Source organism: Balaenoptera borealis (genome assembly GCF_965194805.1).
Source record: "Balaenoptera borealis genome assembly, chromosome: 4".
NCBI lineage: Eukaryota > Metazoa > Chordata > Mammalia > Artiodactyla > Balaenopteridae > Balaenoptera > Balaenoptera borealis.
The window spans coordinates 126,991,569-127,011,901 of NC_138861.1; the positions used below are offsets into that span (position 1 = coordinate 126,991,569).

The following is a 20,333-nucleotide window of genomic DNA, read 5'->3' on the forward strand; positions in this document are numbered from 1 at the left end:
AAACTAATTTAACCAATCAGCCCAATACAACCCTATACCAGATAAATTCAGTAAAGGTAACTCTCAGTGTTGTGGGAATTCTAGAAATCAGATTTCCTCTCTTCCTCTCTACCATGTATGTAGTGTGCAGATATGAAGCCTAGAACATCTGTAGTCATTTACTGCCAAAAAGACAATCTGAGAGGAACAGAGCCCCAGAAAATCCCAGGGAAATTGACCTGGGCCCAAATCATGTTTAAAGTCAATCCCAATTTAGCTCTTGGCATTGCCAGTCATGTGAGGAAATACTTTTCTTGCAATCATTTGCCAGTTTGAATCAGGCCTGCACTTATTGGAAAATGAATTATGTACATAATGGATAAGAAATTTGTTACCAGGAATGAGGTTACAAGTAACAGGGGATAATTCTTTAAAAGTGAGGGAAGTGAGAAAGACCACTCTCTCTTATGAGAAGTGGAAAATCTTTGTTTTACAATTGCATGGTGGTTGGTTAAAGTGAAGTTATTGTACTTTGGACCTAGAGCGTGTGCTACCAAAACTATTGTATTTGGCAACTGAGAAAAAAAAAATAGTAGAATGATGGATTCTACAGACAAAACAGAAACAATCTTGCTTTGTTATGTACCTCTCAAAGCAGAAAGAATAGAAAAGAATGTTTTGCCAAGCGTGGCTCCTCTGTCTTTGGTCTGCAATATACCTGTATTAAGTTTAATTTGCAGGGACCCCCGTGATTGGGAAAGTTGCATTACTTACAACCAGTCAAATGGAAGGTTATCAGAAGCAGAGATATGAGAGACATGGTAGGAGAATATAGAGAGGAATAGGAAATATATGGCCTTATCCTAGCATATTTTTAAAGCATTGTCTTCTGAAAAAAATATAAGCACTCACATTATGGAAATAAAAGCAAACTAAAGGTTGAGAGAAAAAAATAAATATAATAAATACTCACCACTACAGTCCATTGGCTTCTCTAAAGATACAACATATACCTATATATACATATATATATACACATACATATATGCATATATATACATATATACACATATATATCTCCAAAATATGGCTTATACAGATAAATGTTTCCCAATTAAAGATGGAAGCAAAGCTATATTTATAACACTATTTTGAAAAGCCTTCATAAGAATATGATTTTCACATTATTTAAGGTTAGTATATTAAATGTTTTCAACACGTAATTAGATGACATTCTTTTTATAGATATAAATCAAGTAAGCATTATTTTTCAAAATGATTTATAGGTTAAACAATATTCTTCTAAGATGCTGTGGATACCAAACTTACTACAAACCTCATGAAGAATAATTTTTAATACACATATCAAAAAAAGCTATTTAAGTCTGATTTCCTTTTTACAGTCTTTAATTTTCTGATTTCCAGTTTACAAGTGTTTAAAATGGACAAGTATGATTTTACCTCTTAGTAATAATGTTGATTCAAGATATTTTGATTCAATATATGGCAATAAGTCTCCACATGTTAACCATTAGTATCTTGGTTTTTTAAGTGGGATGTAACACTAACAACCACTACCTATAAAACACATCATTATTTTGGTGGTTTTACAAATCTCTTCTCCACTTGTCAATTCAAAAAAAAAAAAAAATTCTAAGAATTAGGGAATACGGAAAACTTAATGAAGTTGACTTCCAGATTTATAATCTTTCTATTTTATCCTAGAAGAGAACATTAAAAATATGTCATTGCTATAAAAGACCATCTTGTTAACGTTACAAAAGATTGGTGGGAGCAAGAACTGTGTCACTGATATGTGGAGTTTTGGAGTTATCTCTACAAATTAGGAAAATGTTCAAAGGTAAAAAAAGAAATATAGCAATCCCTAAACCATGTTGATGATGAGTAGCTTAGTCTAAACTAAATATTTTTCCACTCATAATAATCATCCTCCCCTCAAATGCCTTTTAAAAAAATACATTACACAGTACAGTAGCAGAAATCAAGGACAGCACAGACTATTTTCAAGAACAGAAAAGTCTCCAGCGAAGAAAGGTATCTTATAGTAAAGAGCAGACTTCTTTAGAGACATTAGTCAATTAACTTGCAATTCATTATGAAGATTTTTCTTTCCTCATATGGGGAGAGTCTACTCTATTTGAAGTTGCCACACCATTTTCTGTTCCTTTTCTAGAAAACCTGCCCTTGGTCCGTTTCTTCTTCACACTTGGGGCCTGAAGAGGAGCATCTTCTTCCATCCACCTCTGAAGCTGAACATTAAATAAATTCCATGTTATGTATGCTTGGATAGTGCAACTGGATGACAGAACAGCAATTTTAGCTGCCAACACGTTCACATCTTCGGTAGTGCCATCCGAATTCCCATTCTGCCCTCCAGCCAGGTGAAAACCAACAGTGATCACAGAAACTATTAAAGTCACGAGTCGACCCAAAATAAACACAATGGCCCACAGAGAAAACTCTTTCTGGTACTTTTCATCGCTAAAATAAAACAGGTCGCAAAAGTGGGAAAGGAATTCCACAAAATAATGCATCATCAAAAGAAGAAGTCCCAGGTGATTCAAGTACAAGAGGTAAGCTCCCGCAATGTGAAAGAGGTGAAGACCAACGTAGACAACTTGCTGGGAGAGATCTTGAGGTTTGATTCTCTGGAAGTAGAGTTCAGGAAAGGCGTGAAACCAGTAAGCCAACTGTGAGATATAGAAAAACTTCATCTGAAATGTCATCATGTTATTGGGATGAGCCCTCCATAAGAGAGACAGGTCTGACAGGCAGTTTTCAGAGAGTAGAATGAAGGTGCCCCAAATACAAGAGACCAGGAAGAATACACTAAACTGACCAGATTCGTTAAATTTGCTTTGTTTCGGTTTGGGTAACTGCATTCGCCTGTTAATTCTATCCAAGACATACTCTTGAATAGTGGCGTGAATGATGATTGCCACCAGCATATAGAAGAACACTGTGGCCAAATCTTTGGCACCATAATGATACAGGAACTTAGGTGCTGTGGCTCTTTCTTCTGCTTCTTCGGCAGGGAAGGTAACACCGTGCTGGAGAGTAATAAAAACGATCGACACTTCTGCTGTTCCCTCGAACATGAGCCCCAGCACGAAGAACATCCCCACACAGGCGACAAGGTCCGCATGATTCTGCAGGATGAATTCCTGGCTCAGGACTGGGGGGTTCTTGGTGCCCTTCTTACGAAACGTCATGGTGGCGCTTCCCAGATACTCACCGACGAGCGGCAGCTGCCTCCCCGTGGCTGCTCCTCAAGGCGCCGCCGCCGCCGCCGCCGCCGCCGCGGCTCCGGGGGCTTCACTCCCCATCCCGGAGCCGGTCCCGGGTCGCTTCGGCCACCCAGAAAAAAAAAAAAAAAAAAAAAATCAAAGCAGCTGGCCGAACAGGACTGAGCATGCGCACCAGGGCCGGCGGAGGCAGGGAAGGAAATCGAGCGCCGCGCCCCTACCCGGCGCCAGGCCCGGGGTTGCGAGCGGTGATCTTCCACGTTGATCAGCGCCTCTTTAAATCCGCTGGCACCGTCGAGATGCTCCTAAATGATTTGTCCATAGCATCTTCATTGCTGACCGTGACAAAGCAGGACAGAGCTCTGCTTGTTCTTCAGCAGCATGATAATGATAAAAACCAGCATAATAATAATGATAGAAGCAAACTCTCCTAGCGCTTAGTATTTACCAGGTGCCTTTACTTTTATAAACGGAAACTTTCTAGAAAATTCAGTGAAGAAAATAGAGTTTTAACCTTTTTTAAAAATTATTTTTATTTTTTCCAAAGGAGAAACTGAGGCACAGAGGTTAAGTGGTATGCCCAAGATCACAGCTGGGAGGCGTTAGAGCTACGATTTGAATCCGTTGCCTGTGTTCTTGACCATTGTATTCTAGTACCTCTTGTTGTAAATCAGTCACACCTGGAAATATTTTGCTAGCGCAGCAACAGAGCGTACTCAAAAATACTTCCCCGATTGGCAATCATAATTGTGGCAAAAATATTGTCTAGTCAGTAATCAGATTTATTGCATTTTAAAAGATGGGGAGTTGGTTGGAAGGGGAAAACTATCAGTTCACGGAAAGGTCTTTTGGTTGCAAAGCCCACAACTGAATTTCCTCTCTCTAGCAGATAAGAAACTCATGTCTCATTATTATAGTTTTTGCATATAATTTTGCTAAAATTCACATATCAAAAAACAGCTTCTTTTGTAAATGTTAATATCTTCAACAGTTCAAAGTTCTTATCAGCTTTCAAATTTGTCTTTGCAGGCAGAGCAGTTTTCTTGTTTCTTCTGTGTTGCATGAGATCATTGTCGTTACTGATACAGTTAAGGTTTGAAGCTTGGAATATACATTTCAGAAGAAGAAGTGCTTCATGATTTAAAGAATAAAACCCACTTTAAATTTAGAATGTCTAATTGCCTTTTATCATTGTTTCTCTGTGTGCTGTGCACTGACAAAAGATGTAGTCCAACCTGTGTAATGACTTTTAAGATATTGAACAAAGTACTCTGATCAATAGACAGTGTGCCTGCATTTCCTGGAAGAGCCAAACAATTGTACATATACAGAATTAGTTTGGAAAGTGCTCTTGGGTTAAGGAGTGTACCTACATATTTTTCTATAGTAAGAATTCTCTATTTCTTGACGGATTCCTTATTGGATAGTCTACTTTTTTTTTTAACAGATCAGCTGCACAGTATTTGGTTTTCCGAGCTGTTACTCAGTTCTTGGCTCTGACAACTCAATTTTGAGTGCTTTTTGAGGTTAACTGAATCAGTGAGGAATTATAAATAGAGGTGCCAAAATGAGGGCATCAAGAAATGAGAAAAAAAAAAAAAAAAATCAAGCTTGAAGGCAGTTGCCAGGGAGGAAATAGTCAAGGAGAAGAGCAGTGGGAATTGTTGAGTTTATTCAAGAAAGTGCAAATTTATATACTTTTTTGAAAATAATCATAATTTCAAATATAGAATTCATCAGTTTTCTTATAGGCATAGACAATATGACTGTAATCATTTTGTGACATACTAACTAAATATAAAAATAGTTGTGCAATTCCTGAGCTGAGATTTCTGTTTATATTTCTGTTTGACAGTTTTGACAGGCCTTCCAACTCTACCTATGCAAATACGATAGATTTTGCCTCAAAAATGGAACATATCAAAGTGAACAGAACAAATATTTATGCATAGTCGTGAAATGGTATTTTCTTACCAAAGGGAAAAAAGGCCATTTTCAGCTAGCTTAAAATTATATCTTAAAGGAAAAAGAACATTCCCCCCCAACACACACTTATTTTTTGAGTAGAGAAACTTCTTCAGCTATCAAATGATATTCTGTAGTCTAAATTATTAATTTAAATTTTATATTAAATACAGTGTATTTGAATTTTAGTTTCATATTTCTTATTAACATCATCATAAAAATATTAAAATGTCAAATTTCTAAAATTATTGGAATCTGTAAGAGTATTGTAGTAATATTATAGAAAATGCCATTTGCTTTCAGTAGTTTTATTGGCACTATTTGACAAAGAATAAAAAGTATATAACAATATCTTAAAAATTTGGATACCACTATGATTATTATATCATTTAATGTATGGGCATGTATTCCTACTTTATGCCCTATGCCTGTGGTATTAAATTCAAATGGAGATTTCTGCTTCGGTCATTAAGAGTAACTATAATTGAATTTCCACTCCTATTGTAAATAACTGAAAAACTAGACAAATTATATGAAATAACTTTTTTTCTTTCAGATATTGGAGAATAAAAAAGGAGGGAGAGAAATGAGGAGAGCCCCACAATTTGCCCCGGATTTCTGCCTGGATGGCATTTTCCAGTCCATTGTGCAGAGATGGAAGGAGGGTAGGGCAGCCAAGAAGAGCCTCCTGGAGATCTTGCTGAATTGAGGAGAGACAGGAGAAGGTGAGGCGACTAAAGTTTGCTGGGCAGAGTAATTTTGCAGAGAAAGTTAAGTAATTAGAGTGCTTTGGAAATTTGCATAAACATTCCCTAGAGGCTGCCTCTAATATTAAGTCTTGTATGCATAAGGTTAGAATACATGAGGCCAAGCAAAGAACAGTAGGAGAAATGTAAATTCAAAATTTTCAAGAATTCAAACAGGACTAGGAGATTTTGAAGTTTGGAAAAGTCAGAAAGTAGCATCCCCTTGGAACACTTGTGAGACTACAATCAGTCAAGGGCCAAGAAAAGTCACAGTCAATAGGAAGGCTGCACTTGCCCTAGGGGAAAAGCTAATTCATGCGTGCCTATAGTTTTCAAGAAGGCTTCAAAGGATCAAGGTGCTCCGCAAGGAACTGTCTGCCAGAAAAATCCACACCTTGACAATGTGAAATTCACATTGTTTAGCATCTGTATAAAATTTATGAAACAAAGGCTAGGTTCAGCTGGGTCTATCAGAATGTCTACATGTGGCCTCTCCATGTGACGTTGGCATTGTCACAGAGCAGTGGCTCTAGGCTCTAAGATTGAGCTTTGTAGTGAAAAAAAAGCCGAAGTTCTGTGGCCTTTTATGACCCAGAATTGGAAGTTATGTCATATAATTTTCATTGTCAAAGCAGGCGCAAGCCTTTTAACTTCAAGGTGGAGCTGGTTGGGGGTAGGGTGGGGAACACAGATACCACCTCTTAATAAGAAGTGTACCCGAATATTTGTGGCTAAGTTTTTAAATAGCCACATCTTTTCTTTTAACAACTCTTCTTTCCTCTCACATAAAATATGCACTGTTTCCTTTCAATGCAAACAAATGTCTCATGCCAATATAGCAACAGGGTCAAGTTTATTACCTAGGAATTTGAAAGCTATATTAGATCCAGGCATAGAAGGGCTCCTTAGGTCCTTTCCTTTGTTACACTTACTCTTCATTTGAATACTTGTAAAGGAAAGAAACAAGGTATCTGGCTCTCACACACCTAAGGCATAGGAAAAATGCAATAGACACTTACATACAAGAAGTGGGTAAATTGGTTGCCTACAGCAGTCAATGGTCAAAATGAAACAGGAGGAAGAGGGCAGGGCACAGCCTTTGAAAGAATTACATAGCCATAGGACATGACAAAAACTGGTTGGAACCAACTAGGTCCAAGATGGCAGAAGATTCGACTTCCAGTGGACCTTGAGCCTCATCATACTCTCATTGTAATACATTAGCATGCTAAGTGACACTACCAGTGCCATGACAGTTCTGAGGCTAACCATAAAATGCTAAAAAGTGGGCAGTGGCCCAATTCCTGGAAATCCCCACCCCTTCCCCGAAATAACTGGAATAATCCTCCCACTCATTAGCCTATGAAATTACCCAGCCCATAAAAACTAACCACACCATATTTCGGGGCTCTCTCGCTTTCTGAGATGGCCCACACTCTGTCTCTGGAGTGTGTTTCTCTCTAAATAAATCCACTTCTTACCTATCACTTCGTCTCTCACTGAATTCTTTCTGCAATGAGATATCAAGAACCTCAAATTCACTGGGAACAAATATAATTATGAGGTCTGGGGAAAGTCCCTAGATCTTTGATTTAAACCCAGTCTCTCTTCCTCAGAAATGGTGGAAAATTTTTCTTTTCTTTTTTTTTGCTCTTTAAAACATGGACTAAATATTACAAGTTATTTGTATTTATTGGTTTGTATATTTTAAAAGATACACACACACAAAAAAACCCTAGAAGCCAAGTAATGTTAATGTGTTAATGTTAATCTTTGTCTTTACGGTGTAATAGTGGATTATACTATTAATTATAATGTATCAATTATACTATTGGCACTTCAAGGAATTAACATTGTATCAATGAATTTATGGTGGAACCAAGAGAGGAATGGAAAGATTAGCATCTGAGTATCCTTTACAGAGGACTGCCACATACTGAGCAAAGTATCTTTTAAAATGCTATATTGATTTTGTTGAGAAACAATTGGTTTAAAAAAATCAATAGAAAGCCCCATTATAATTTAGGTACTATATATTAATACAAATAATTAGTTATTTCCATTATCTACACAATGTAACCTTTTGCATATGTATTTTATAACTCAGGGGTCCCCAACTCCCGGGCCATGGACCGGTACTGGTCCGTGGCCTGTTAGGAACAGGGCCGCACAGCAGGAAGTGAGCGGCGGGCGAGTGAGTGAAGCTTCATCTGTATTTACAGCCGCTCCCCATCACTCACATTACCGCCTGAACTCCACCTCCTGTCAGATCAGTGGCAGAGGCATCAGATTCTCACAGGAGCGTGAACCCTACTGTGAATTGCACATGCGAGGGATCTAGGTTGCGCGTTCCTTATGAGAATCTAATGCCTGATGATCCAAGGTGGAGCTGAGGTGACGCTAGCGCTGGGGAGCGGCTGTAAATACAGATTATCATTAGCAGAGAGGTGTGACTGCACAGAGACCATAATAAATCAATTGCTTGCAGACTCGTATCAGAACCCTATCAGTGAGTGACAAGTGAAAACAAGCTCAGGGCTCCCACTGATTCTGCATTATGGTGAGCTGTATAATTATTTCATTATATATTACAATGTAATAATAATAGAAATAAAGTGCACAATAAATGTAATGCACTTGAATCATCTGGAAACCAATCCCCCTTCCCCCTGGTCCGTGGAAAAATTGCCTTCCACAAAACCAGTCCCTGGTGCCAAAAAGGTCGGGGACTGCTGTTATAACTTAACATTATTATTTATATGGATAGCTTAGCCAAAAAACTCTTTTAATTGACTTATGTGCCTTTTTAAAACATAACTTCCCCAAAGAGATAAATGGACATCGATTCTGACTTTGTTAAACTAGAAAAGTACGTTAGGAACTTTATAATATAGACATTGCCTCATCTTTCAATATTATTCTATCTCACAATGAAAAAATAATTATATTTGTATACCTCTAACATACCTACCATTTAATAATTTAAATTTGGATAATTCAAGTAATTGAACTGAACATTCAAATGCTAAAATTCAATAGCATTTGAGGAAGCAATATATGTTGGAAGAAACCTACTTCAAAAGATCAAACATAAGTCACTTTAAATCAATGTTTATAATTAGCAGTCATAATTGACTGAGATCACCAAACACTTAGTTCCATTAAGCAAAACATAATATGATTTAGCTTGTGCATGAAATTACAAAGTCTCTTGAGGTTTGACTGATTCAAACAGTCTTGAATAATTTGATTAAAGAGATTTTAAATATTTAAGTCATTTTTATAACTGATAAGACACAGGCTTTAAAAAAATACAGCAAGGAATATGGCTGAATATTTAATGGAATAAGGAAAAACCTCAATACAACATTTCCAAATTCTGCTATAATGTTACTGATGGTAGCATATTCTGATCTTGCCTATTTTGGCAATTATTACAACGTCGATCAATTTAATTTATTCATATATCTCATTATAAAGTCAGTTGTAAATCTCATTCTTCTCATACTTAGGTTATCAATTTCTAAATAATTTACTTAACAACATATAATAAGGACCAATTTTTTTAAAGAAGCTATGACACTGTAGGGTAGTTTTCCATAGTCATAAAGGGAAATAAATGGTTTGAGGACTTGTGTTCAAATCGGTTACTAAAGTTTGCTATGTATAGATCATTTTATATATACAAAATATGGTGGAAAACTAGGCTATAATGTTGATCTTTATTTATTGAATAAACATTTGTTAACAAACTGCTAAAATGGCCATGAGCATTACACACATATTTGCTCTTGCTGAATTCTGTTTGATCAAAGCACTGTCTGTGGCAGTAAGTGACATGGAGGTTTTCTAAGTTCTGGTTAAGACAGAGGGTATGAAAAACCAGTTTTGGTAGGTTGAATTCAAAAGTGAAGTTTGAAGTCTGACCTAGTGGTTCTAGGAACAATTAATTACTGATCCCTACCTCACTTATTTTCTCTGGAGATTTTTTAGGTTGTGGATGGTAATTACTTTTAAATTTTTTGAAACTTGTCTCATATACAGGAGCATAAAAGACAAATGAAAACCTAAGTCTACAACATGTTGTCAAGGGCAAAGAAGACTGTGCACTGTTTATTTCTGACAAGAAAAATGATTTTAATGTCCCTCACACACTATCTTTCTCACAAATTCCCTCCTATAGACTGCATCAATCAGTGGATGTCACTTTTGTGGAAGTCATGATCTGTATTCCTCCTCGCGGCTCTCTTACTTTACAGGCCCTAAAATAGGTTCAGTTATAGCTTACAACTGCAAGAGAGCAGAAATCCATTTCCTGTATCCATTTCCTTGACTCACCACCATTTGATGTTATTGTCTTTCCGATAATTTGCCACCAAAATTATTGTGATATTACAAAATGGACAAAATAAGAATTGCATTCTTTTCACACAATCTAGTAATTAAATAATAGGGAAAAAAGAACCCCATCTTAAAAGTAAAGTAGTAATATTTTACAATAAAGGTCCCAAGGCCAGGAAAAATATTTATTATTTCCTCTATTACAAAGCAGATCTATAATTTTGCAAATAATGCAAGTGAAGTTGCTCTAATCTTGTGCTATATCCTATTGTGACTTTTATTCTAAAATAACTCGTGCTTTTTTGAATGTGAAATTATTTCTGACTACACAACTGCAAGCTATTTTTTTTTTCAGTACTAATTCATCTTTTACCCATGCATTCTTGCTTACTAGCTAGCTAAATCGCAACACGATTTTGGGTAACAAATAATGGGCCCACTGAATAGTTTATTTTGCAAATTAAGATCTACGTAAGTGGGGGCTTCCCTGGTGGCGCAGTGGTTGAGAGTCTGCCTGCCAGTGCAGGGCACACGGGTTCGAGCCCTGGTCTGGGAAGATCCCACATGCCGCGGAGCCACTAGACCCGTGAGCCACAACTACTGAGCCTGCGCGTCTGGAGCCTGTGCTCCGCAACAAGAGAGGCCGCGATAGTGAGAGGCCCGCGCACCTCGATGAGGAGTGGCCCACGCTCGCCGCAACTAGAGAAAGCCCTCGCGCAGAAACGAAGACCCCAACACAGCCAAAAATAATAAATAAATAAATAAAAATTAAAAAAAAAAAATCTACGTAAGCAATTCTTTCAGTACTACCCCAAGGCACATTTTTTTGAGGTAGAATAACTATTCTTCTAATAAGGAACATATTTGAATATTAAATAAAGATTTCTAAGAGACATATTATGATAGGTACATCCAACCTGATGTTAAAAAATTCAGGGTCAATTAATACTGTAATAATGTTTGAAAGAAGTCTGTTAGCAGGTATAATACTCTATTCACTCAACATGAGATCATAATAAGGATATCAATTGTGTGAGAGAGAAAGACAATATATAGGCAGGTGTCTGACCCTAAAGGGACTGTATTAAAATATGGATCCAGTGCATAGAAAAAAACAAGGATTTAGTTTCTGTTTAACATGCAAAATTTGATAACTGGACCATAAGCAAAAATATTGATATACGATTACTATATGATTTCAAGAATTACTATAAAGGTAGTATCATCAGAAAATATGGCATTGGTGAAAGAACAGACACTGATAAATGGACAGAATAGAGGGCCCAGAGAATGACCTACACATTTATAGTCAACTGATTTCTGACAAAGCTACAGAGGCACTTCGAGGATAAAGGATTGTCTTTTTAACAAATGGCACTGGAATATTTGGACATCTGTATGCAAACAAACAGACAAACAAACATAATAAAATAATCTAGACAGAGACCTTACACCTTTTACAAAAATTAACTCAAAATGAATTTAAGGCCTAAATGTAAAATGCAGAAGTATAAAACATCTAGGAAACACAGGAGAAAATCTATATAACCTTGGATTTGTTGATGAGTTTTGATCCAAAAACTCATGGATCTGAAAAAGATATGATTTGGACTTTATTGAAATTAAAAATTTCTGCTCTGCAAAAGACACTGTGAAGAGAATAAAAGACAAGCCACAGACAGGGAGAAAATATTTGCAAATTCCGAGAAAGGGCTTTTAATCAGAATATAAAAAGCACTCAACATCACAATAAGAAAAAAAATTAATTTGCAAAAGACTTGAACAGATACTTCACCAAAAAAATACACAGAAGACAACTAAATACATGAAAAAATGTTCAATATCATTTGGGAATTGCAAATTAAAACAAGAGAAACACTACTCAACATATATTAGAATGGCTAAATTCCAAAACAACGGGAATACCAATTACTAGCAAGGATAGGAACAATAATAGAGACTCTCATTCATTGCTGGTGGGAATGCAAAACAGTATAGCCATTTTGGAAGACAATTTGGCGATTTCATATAAAGCCAAACATAGTCTTCCTATATAACTCAGCAATGGCATTCTTAAGTTTTTACCCAACTGATTCAAAAACTTACACACAGATGTTTATAGAACACACAAAAACTCATGCAGAGATGTTTATAGAAGCTTTATTTATAATCATAACTAATGAAAACAACAAAGTTGTCCTTTAACAGGTGAATGGATGAAGTATGGTACATTCACAGAATGGAATATTATTGAGCAATGAAAAGGTATGAATCATGTATCTAAACAACACAGATGAATCTTAAATGATTATTACTAAGTGAGTCTGTAAAGGCAACATACCATATGATTTCATTCATATGACATTCTGAAAAAGGCAAAACTCTTGATGGAAAACAGATCAGAGGTTGCCAGTCAGCTGCTTGTGAAGAGGAAGGGAGTTGAAGAGGTGAAGCACAGGTGGCTATGAAACTATTCTGTTTGATACTATAGTGATGGATAAACAAAGCTATGCATTTGTCGAAACTAATAGCAATCCTTATAGTACTAAGAATGAACTTTATATATGCAAATTAAAAATCAGTTGTGAGATGTGAGGATCCCAGGAAGGAATGCAGACTGTGAAAAAAGAATCTATATTACAGATGTGCAACATGACATCACTGAAGGGGGTGGGCTGAAATGAGTTGACCTAAGTAACTTGGGAAATGAGTGAAGACTGTAGGACTAAAGACAAAAGGAAATATTTATAGGTACTGCAATTTAGTTGGTAAATATTGACCATGTGAGCAAGGTATAAGAATTCTGAAATCACTGTACAGCCAGAACTAGAAGAATTTGAGTAAGAAAATAAACATAGTATTGTACTATAACCCAAAGTTTAAAGTAAATAACCAAGAGTTCCAATGGATATAAACAAATGACTGAATAAATAAATAAATGAGGGGAAGATATACAAATCCTCTGCAGAGAAATTCCAAGTAATTTATATAGATACTGCCCCTCGAGGAGATGGAACATAACTCCCTACTCCTTAGTGTAGGCTATGCATAGTGACATCCTTCCAAAGAGTACAGTACAGAAAGTGGGGAGGGGGGAGAGTAACTTTACAGTAGGGAAACCTGACAGTCACTGCCTCAGCCAGGTGATCAAGGTGAAAAACACTAGTGATAAGTCATGTTGACAGTATGTACCCTTGTAATGATGTGATGGAAGTGACACTTTACCTCTGTGGTTTTCCGCTTCAAAACCCATGACCCCCGTCTAATCATTAGAAAAATATCAGACAAATATGAATACAGGGGCATTCTACACAATATCTGGCTAATATGCCTCAAAAAGCAAGGAAAATCTGAGAAACATTTACAGCCCAGGGAATTCTAAGGAGACATGATGACTACATGCAATGAAGTATTATAGACAGAACAAAAAAAGGACCTCAGATAAAAACTAAGGAAATATAAATAAATCATGAGCTTTAGTTAAGAATATTATTTCATTATTGGCTCAAAAGTGTGACAAATGTAGCACAGGAATGTAAGATTTTAACGGAAGGGTAAACAAGATATAGGATATACTAGAAATCTCTCAACTGTCCTGACAACTTTTCTGTAAATGTAAAAGTATTCTTAAATAAGAAATTTTATTTACAAAAAAGTGATGTTGACCTAGGTGTATATGTCTAGAATTTTACCTGCATGAAATTAGGATCAAGTCAAGAAACTCTTTAAACTGGCAGTTAGGGAACTAGCCACCTTATTGGAGAAGAGAAGAGAACAATGAAGGTTAGAAACTGCTATTAGAAAGCAAGCACCAGCTTTTCTTTATTGTACTTTCATTACTATTTAATATTACCTCTGACCCTGTCAGTGAAACTACAGTGCTAAAATTTCATTATTTCACTCTGGTGTCAGAATTTTTTTTAATCTAAACTTTTTAATGGTGAATTCAGATGTTAAGTCAGTGTTACAAACACCTTACTTATTATTTTGTTTTTTGAACTAAAAATAAGAATACTAACCATTTCAATCTGTGGCACCTTTTGCCCAGCTTGACAGAACTGTTCTAATTAAGTATTATTAGGGTGCGCTCTACCTTACTTTGCTCCTAGCTTCTCTAATTGGATAGCAGTTCCTGGTATGCTACACAACAAAATATGCTAGTATCTAAAAATGATTTTTTTTTTAATATTTGACTTTTTCATAGTTAGGTTACATAGTGGGAAATAAAGACTTTCAGTTTAATGTAAGTTTGTTTCAAAGTTGCAGTACTTATACCAGGGACCAGCAAACTATGGCATATGTACTGAATCCATCCTGTGGCCAGCTTTTGGAAGGCCTTTGAGCTAACAGGAGTTTTCACAATAGTGTCCTCCCAAATTCATGTCCATCTTTTACCTGTTAATGTGACCTTATTTAAACACTCTTTGCAGATGTAGTCAAGTGAAGATTAGGTCATTTTGGATTGGGTTTGCCCTAATTCCATTCACTGATCTGCATATAAAAGCTGACACAAACACATGGAGGTACATACACACAGACAAGAAGGCCATGTGAAGAAGGAATAGAGATTGGAGTGATGCATCTACAAGCCAAGGAACACCAATGATTGCCAGTAACCACCAGAAGCTGTAAGAGGCAAGAAAGGATTCTTTCCTAGGGCATTCAAAAGGAACATGACCTGTCAACACCTTGATTTCAGACCACCTTGATTCTAGCCTTCAGAGCTGTGAGAGGATAAATTTCTATTGTTTGAAGCCACCTAGTTTTTAGCAACTTTTTATATCAGCCCTAAGAAACCAATACATATGTTTAAAGGATTGTAAGAACACAATAATACAAAAACAAAGAAGAATATGCAACAGATATCATATGTGGCCTGCAAAGCCTGAAATATTTACCAGCTGGCCCTTCAGGAAAAGTTTATGTACCCTTGCCTCAGAGGCTTATGTTAAAACTTTCAGTGGGTGGGTCCATAGCAGCCTTCCATCTAGGGATAACTTGTCCTTACTACTAACGGTTGACCCTTCTGGGATCTCCTCTCCAAGCCCCAGGTGATGAATAAGCACGCTCTGCTCAGCTGGTTCAACACTTCTCTGCCCCACGTGAGTTCTTTGCATAGCCTTGTGTAATCTCAGCCTATACATGCATGGTTTAGTAGTCAGCTGACTCAATGGGATGCCTGTGCATTTTTTCAGCATTGCTTCTTTGTGGAACTCTGTTTTGCAACTTACAGACACCTCACTCAGCCTCTCCGAATTCTGATCACCTCAACTTAGGGGAATGGTCAGGCTCTGTTTGGGATCCATACCTCTGCTCCCTGGTCTGGAATGTGACATCCAGCAGGGTATAAGGGTATAAGGCTCAAAGCAATCCTGTGCTATTTCCTGTCCAATATCTGCAAATATTTTAAAATATATTTTTGCCCAGTTTTGGACTGCAGAATGTAAATCCTGACCCTGTTGCTTGATCATATTTGGAAGTAAAAGCCCACTAAAAGATAAAAGCCCACTTAGATTTTATCTTTATTCTTTTAAATGTTGGCCAGTATATTTGAGTTTAATAAGAAGAGTTAAGCATATGATCCATGTCTTAACCTGGGATATTATAGAACTTCTTCCCTGTCTAATGCCAGAGTGCCTATTTAATTCTGTAAAACTCATCAATAGCCCAATCCCAGATTGTCTGTTTGATGTAAAAGGTGACTTTCTAGGGAAGGGCAGAAACCTGGCTCCTAAAACCACACTTTATAACAATGCAGATCTGTTATAGGCTAATCTTCCAACCAAGAAAAACAAAGTATTTTCTAAAAAATCCAAGAAATAAGACCAACATTATATTTTTGCTTTTTTTTTTGACACATAAAATGTCTACAATTTTTGTTTTCTACATACTCAAGTTTCTGATGTTTGAGAGAGGCCCTAAATTATCCAATGCAATAGTGTATATAAATGGAATCAGAGAGTTATATGCAGTTATGCAGCTCCCAAAACAAATTAATTAGTAAAATAAGTGAATCATTTCAAAATATTACATTAGCTCCTGGAGGCCTTGCTACAACCGCCTGCTTATATATAAAGACAAATAAAAAGGAAAATATACCAAAACTTACACAGCAAAAGCAGTTCTAAGAGGGAAGTTTATAGTAATAAACAGCTACATTAAAAAAGAAGAAAGGTCTTAAATAAACAACCTAATTTTATACCTTAATGAATTAGAAAAAGAAGAATAAGCTAAGCCCAAAGTTAGCAAAAGAAAGTAAATAATAAATCTTGGAGCAGAAATGCATGAAATAGAGACTAGAAAAACAATAGAAAAATGGAAAAAATTTAGTTTTTTGAAAAGACACACACGGTTGGCAAACCCTTAGCTAGACTAATCAAGGGGGAAAAAAAGAGAATATTCAAATAAATTTAATCAGAATTAAAGAGGGGACATTACAACTGATGCCACAGAAATAAATAAAAGATTATAAGGGACTCTTGTAAATAATTTTTTGCCAACAAATTGGACAACCTAGAAGAGATAGATAAAGCCCTAGAAACAAACAACCTCTCAAGACTGAATCATGAAAAAGTAGGAAGCCTGAAAGACCAATAACAAATAAGGAGATTGAACCAGCAATTAAAAACTTCTTAACCAAGAAAACCTCAGGACCAGATGACTTCACAGTCACAAGCATTTAAAGAAGAGTTAATACCAAACCTTCTTAAACTCTTCCAAAAAAATTGAAGAGGAAACATTTCCAACTCATTTTGTAAGGCCAGCATCACCCTGACACCAAAGCCAGACCAAAACATGAGAAAAGTACACACCAATATCCCTAATGGGCAGCATGGATGTAAAAACGTCAACAAAATATTAACAAACTGCATTCAGCAGCACATTAAAAGGATCATACACCATGATCAGGTGGGATTTATTCCTGGAATGCAAGGATGGTTCAACATAAGCAAATCAATCAATGTGATACACCACATTGACCGAATGAAGGATAAAAAGCACATTATCATCTCAATAAATGCAGAAAAAGCATGTGACAAAATTCGATACTCTTTCAGGCTTTTATACAAAACTATAACTAACTGATTCCTTGTCTTTAAAAAAGGTAAGTTAGAGACAATGAAATATTTTCTAAACAATTACAAGATAGAAATCTAATAGCTCTACAACTCTTTTGCATTTGTTCATATAGAAGAATGGTATACATAGAGTTTATCTTTCTCACAATTTAATTACCAATTGAGTTTCTCAGGAAAACATACTTTCTCCATTTTTTTTTTTTTTAATGAAAGCTTTTCCTCCCGGCCCCATACCATCATATGTTATAGTCTTTAAAACCTTGGGAAAATAAAGAGCAAAAAAAATATGTTCTTTTCAGTTTAAATACATCTACTGTTAATTTTTGGTATGTATAGCTCCTTATTGTTGCTGTGTCTTTCCATCTCTCTGGCTCTCTTTATCTTTCCCTCTCTTTAGACACACAAACACACAAACACTGTATTAGTTAGTGTTCTTTGAGGAAACAAATATAATATATATGTATATATATTTACATAAACATATGAGATTTAACATAAGGAGTTGACTCACGTGATTATGTAGACTAAAAAGTCCAACAATCTGCTGTCTGCAAGCTGGAGACCCAGGACAGCTGATGGTGTAAATTTCGATCTGAGTCCAGAGGCCTGAGAACTAGGAGCATCAGTGGCGTAGGTTCCTGTCCAAGGGCAGGAGAAGACCAATATCTCAAGCAGTCAGAGAGTAAGAATTCAACTTTCCTCTACCATTATGTTCTGAGTCCTCACAGGTTGGATGATACGACCACCCACATTGGAGAGGGCCATCTGCTTTATTTAGTCCACCAATTCAAATGCTCATCTCTTTCTGAAACACCCTCACAGACATATCCAGGAGTAATGTTTAACCAGATACTGGGGCATGCCATGGCCCAGTCTAGTTGACATATAAATTAGTTATCATATATGCACACATACCCCACACAGTATGTCTCAAAGAGAACAGATAATAATAGCCAACATGTAATGAGCAATTACTATATACTAGGAAATGACTTAAGTGTTTTACAAACTCCATCTTACTTAACACTCAAACAATTATTAAGACTATTCCCATGGAAATCAAGGTTTGGGTAAGTAATGTAAGTCACCCAGCTTTCCATCTTACTAAAGTCAGGTTGAGGCAGGATTAAAAGCCAGCTCCATATTCTCATAAATAGTATTTTATCATATAATTAGATATTATAATTCAGGTTGAGTTTAGTGGCTGACTACTGTTCAGATTTCCAGATTGCAGGACAGTTCATCTGACTTTTTTCTATTTTTATTTCCTTAGGTTTCCCTATTTTCTCCCTCCCTCCCTCCTTCTTTCTTTCTTTCTTTCTTTCTTTCTTTCTTTCTTTCTTTCTTTCTTTCTTTCTTTCTTTCTTTCTTTCTTCCTTCCTTCCTTCCTTCCTTCCTTCCTTCCTTCCTTTCTCTTTCTCTTTCTCTTTCTCTTTCTCTTTCTCTTTCTTTCTTTCTTTCTTTCTTTCTTTCTTTCTTTCTTCCTTTCTTCCTTTCTTCCTTTCTTCATTTCTTTCTTTTTCTTCCTTTCTTCCTTCCTTCCTTTCCTTCCTCTCTTTCTTTCTTTCTTTCACTGTTACCACATGCCAACATACATTATACAGTTTTCTTTGTGGATAACTTATTTCTGACTATTTCCTTAAAACAAATTATTAAATCATTTGAACTTGCATAAGGAATTATGACACATAGTACCATATTGTCTTCCAGTTTGTAAATCCTCCTCTATGCCTCACCCTATTGGAAATATTATACTATGGTATAATAAAATATGAATCAGAGATAAATAGACATTATACCTTGAGTACCTCCTTGTTTTTCTTTTTTCTGTAACTTTACTTTAAATCTTCATGTTATTATTGATTAAATTGTATATATTAAAGGGTCTTTGGGCATTATTTAAAATTTAGGAAAGAGGCTCTATGGCAGATTCAATTAAGTAGAATTTCCTTGGAGAGGGCTCAAGGATCTGTTTAAGACAAGAAGTCTCTAGATGATTGTGACGCACAGCAAAGTTTAAGAACCACTGATACATGCTGATGTTCCAGTGCCTTAATTTGACTCTATCTACTATCAACAGTCATAGAACACAGTAACATGATGCAACTAGCAAACTTCTTCTCTATTACTCGTCCTCCTCCAGGTGATTCTTTTTTCCATTTCAAGGAAATGTTCTCTTTTTTTTTTGTCAGTCCAGATGTATTCAGCTAATTTCAGCCCATAGTGCCAGTAAGTTAGTTATCACACATCAAAATCCCAGCCTACTGTTAACATGAAGTTAATACAGTTGAAAATCAACATTAATTATTGAATATTCTGAAGATGCTTAAGCTATGATATGTTTAAGCTTGATAACTATGCTTAAGCTATAATAACTGAAGTATAAAACCAGGTCATAAAATGCAAGAATGTTAGTGGTTCACACAAAGATTCACCCAAAATAAAATATGAATTACAAAGATTGCTTAGATCTTTTTCAAAACAAAATGTAAATAAAAGGTATATGTGTGTGTGTGTGTGTGTATATATATATATATATATATATATCTGAATAACTAGTGAATCCATTTATTATGTATTTACTTTTTAAAAAAAACAGCTTTAATAATGTATATTATACATGTTATAAAACTTCACTTATGTAAAGTATACCTACAGAGTTGTGCAACCGTCAACACAATCTGATTTTAGAATATTTACATTGCTCCAAAAAGAAGCCTCACGCCCATCTGTAGTTACTCCCCGTTCCCACCCTCTCTCCAAACGCTAATCTACCTTCTGTCTCTAAAGATTTGCATTTTCCAAAAATTTCATATAAATGGAATCAAGTAAAATGTATTTTATTGTGCCTGGCTTCTTTCATTTTGCATCTTTTTGAGTTAAGCTATGTTGTAGCATATCTTAGTACTTCATTTCTTTTTATTCCTTAGTAATATCCTGTCATACAGGTATAGCAC

General features: G+C 35.9%; 1 protein-coding gene and 1 long non-coding RNA gene across 5 annotated transcripts in view; one reads left to right on the forward strand and one right to left on the reverse strand.

The window, feature by feature from the left end:
- LOC309627612 overlaps positions 1–20,333 on the forward strand; it is an 83,375-nt gene that overhangs the window by 51,038 nt on the left and 12,004 nt on the right. For all 4 annotated transcript variants that reach the window (XR_014243850.1, XR_014243851.1, XR_014243852.1 and 1 more), the window contains one exon: positions 5,767–5,935. This is a non-coding gene — a long non-coding RNA (uncharacterized lncRNA). The remainder of the gene's footprint in view (positions 1–5,766; positions 5,936–20,333) is intronic.
- On the reverse strand, positions 1,317–3,484 carry TRAM1L1 (translocation associated membrane protein 1 like 1). The gene has a single exon (XM_082389682.1). The coding sequence runs from the start codon at positions 3,210–3,212 to the stop codon at positions 2,094–2,096; it is 1,119 nt and encodes a 372-aa protein (XP_082245808.1). The 5' UTR covers positions 3,213–3,484; the 3' UTR covers positions 1,317–2,093.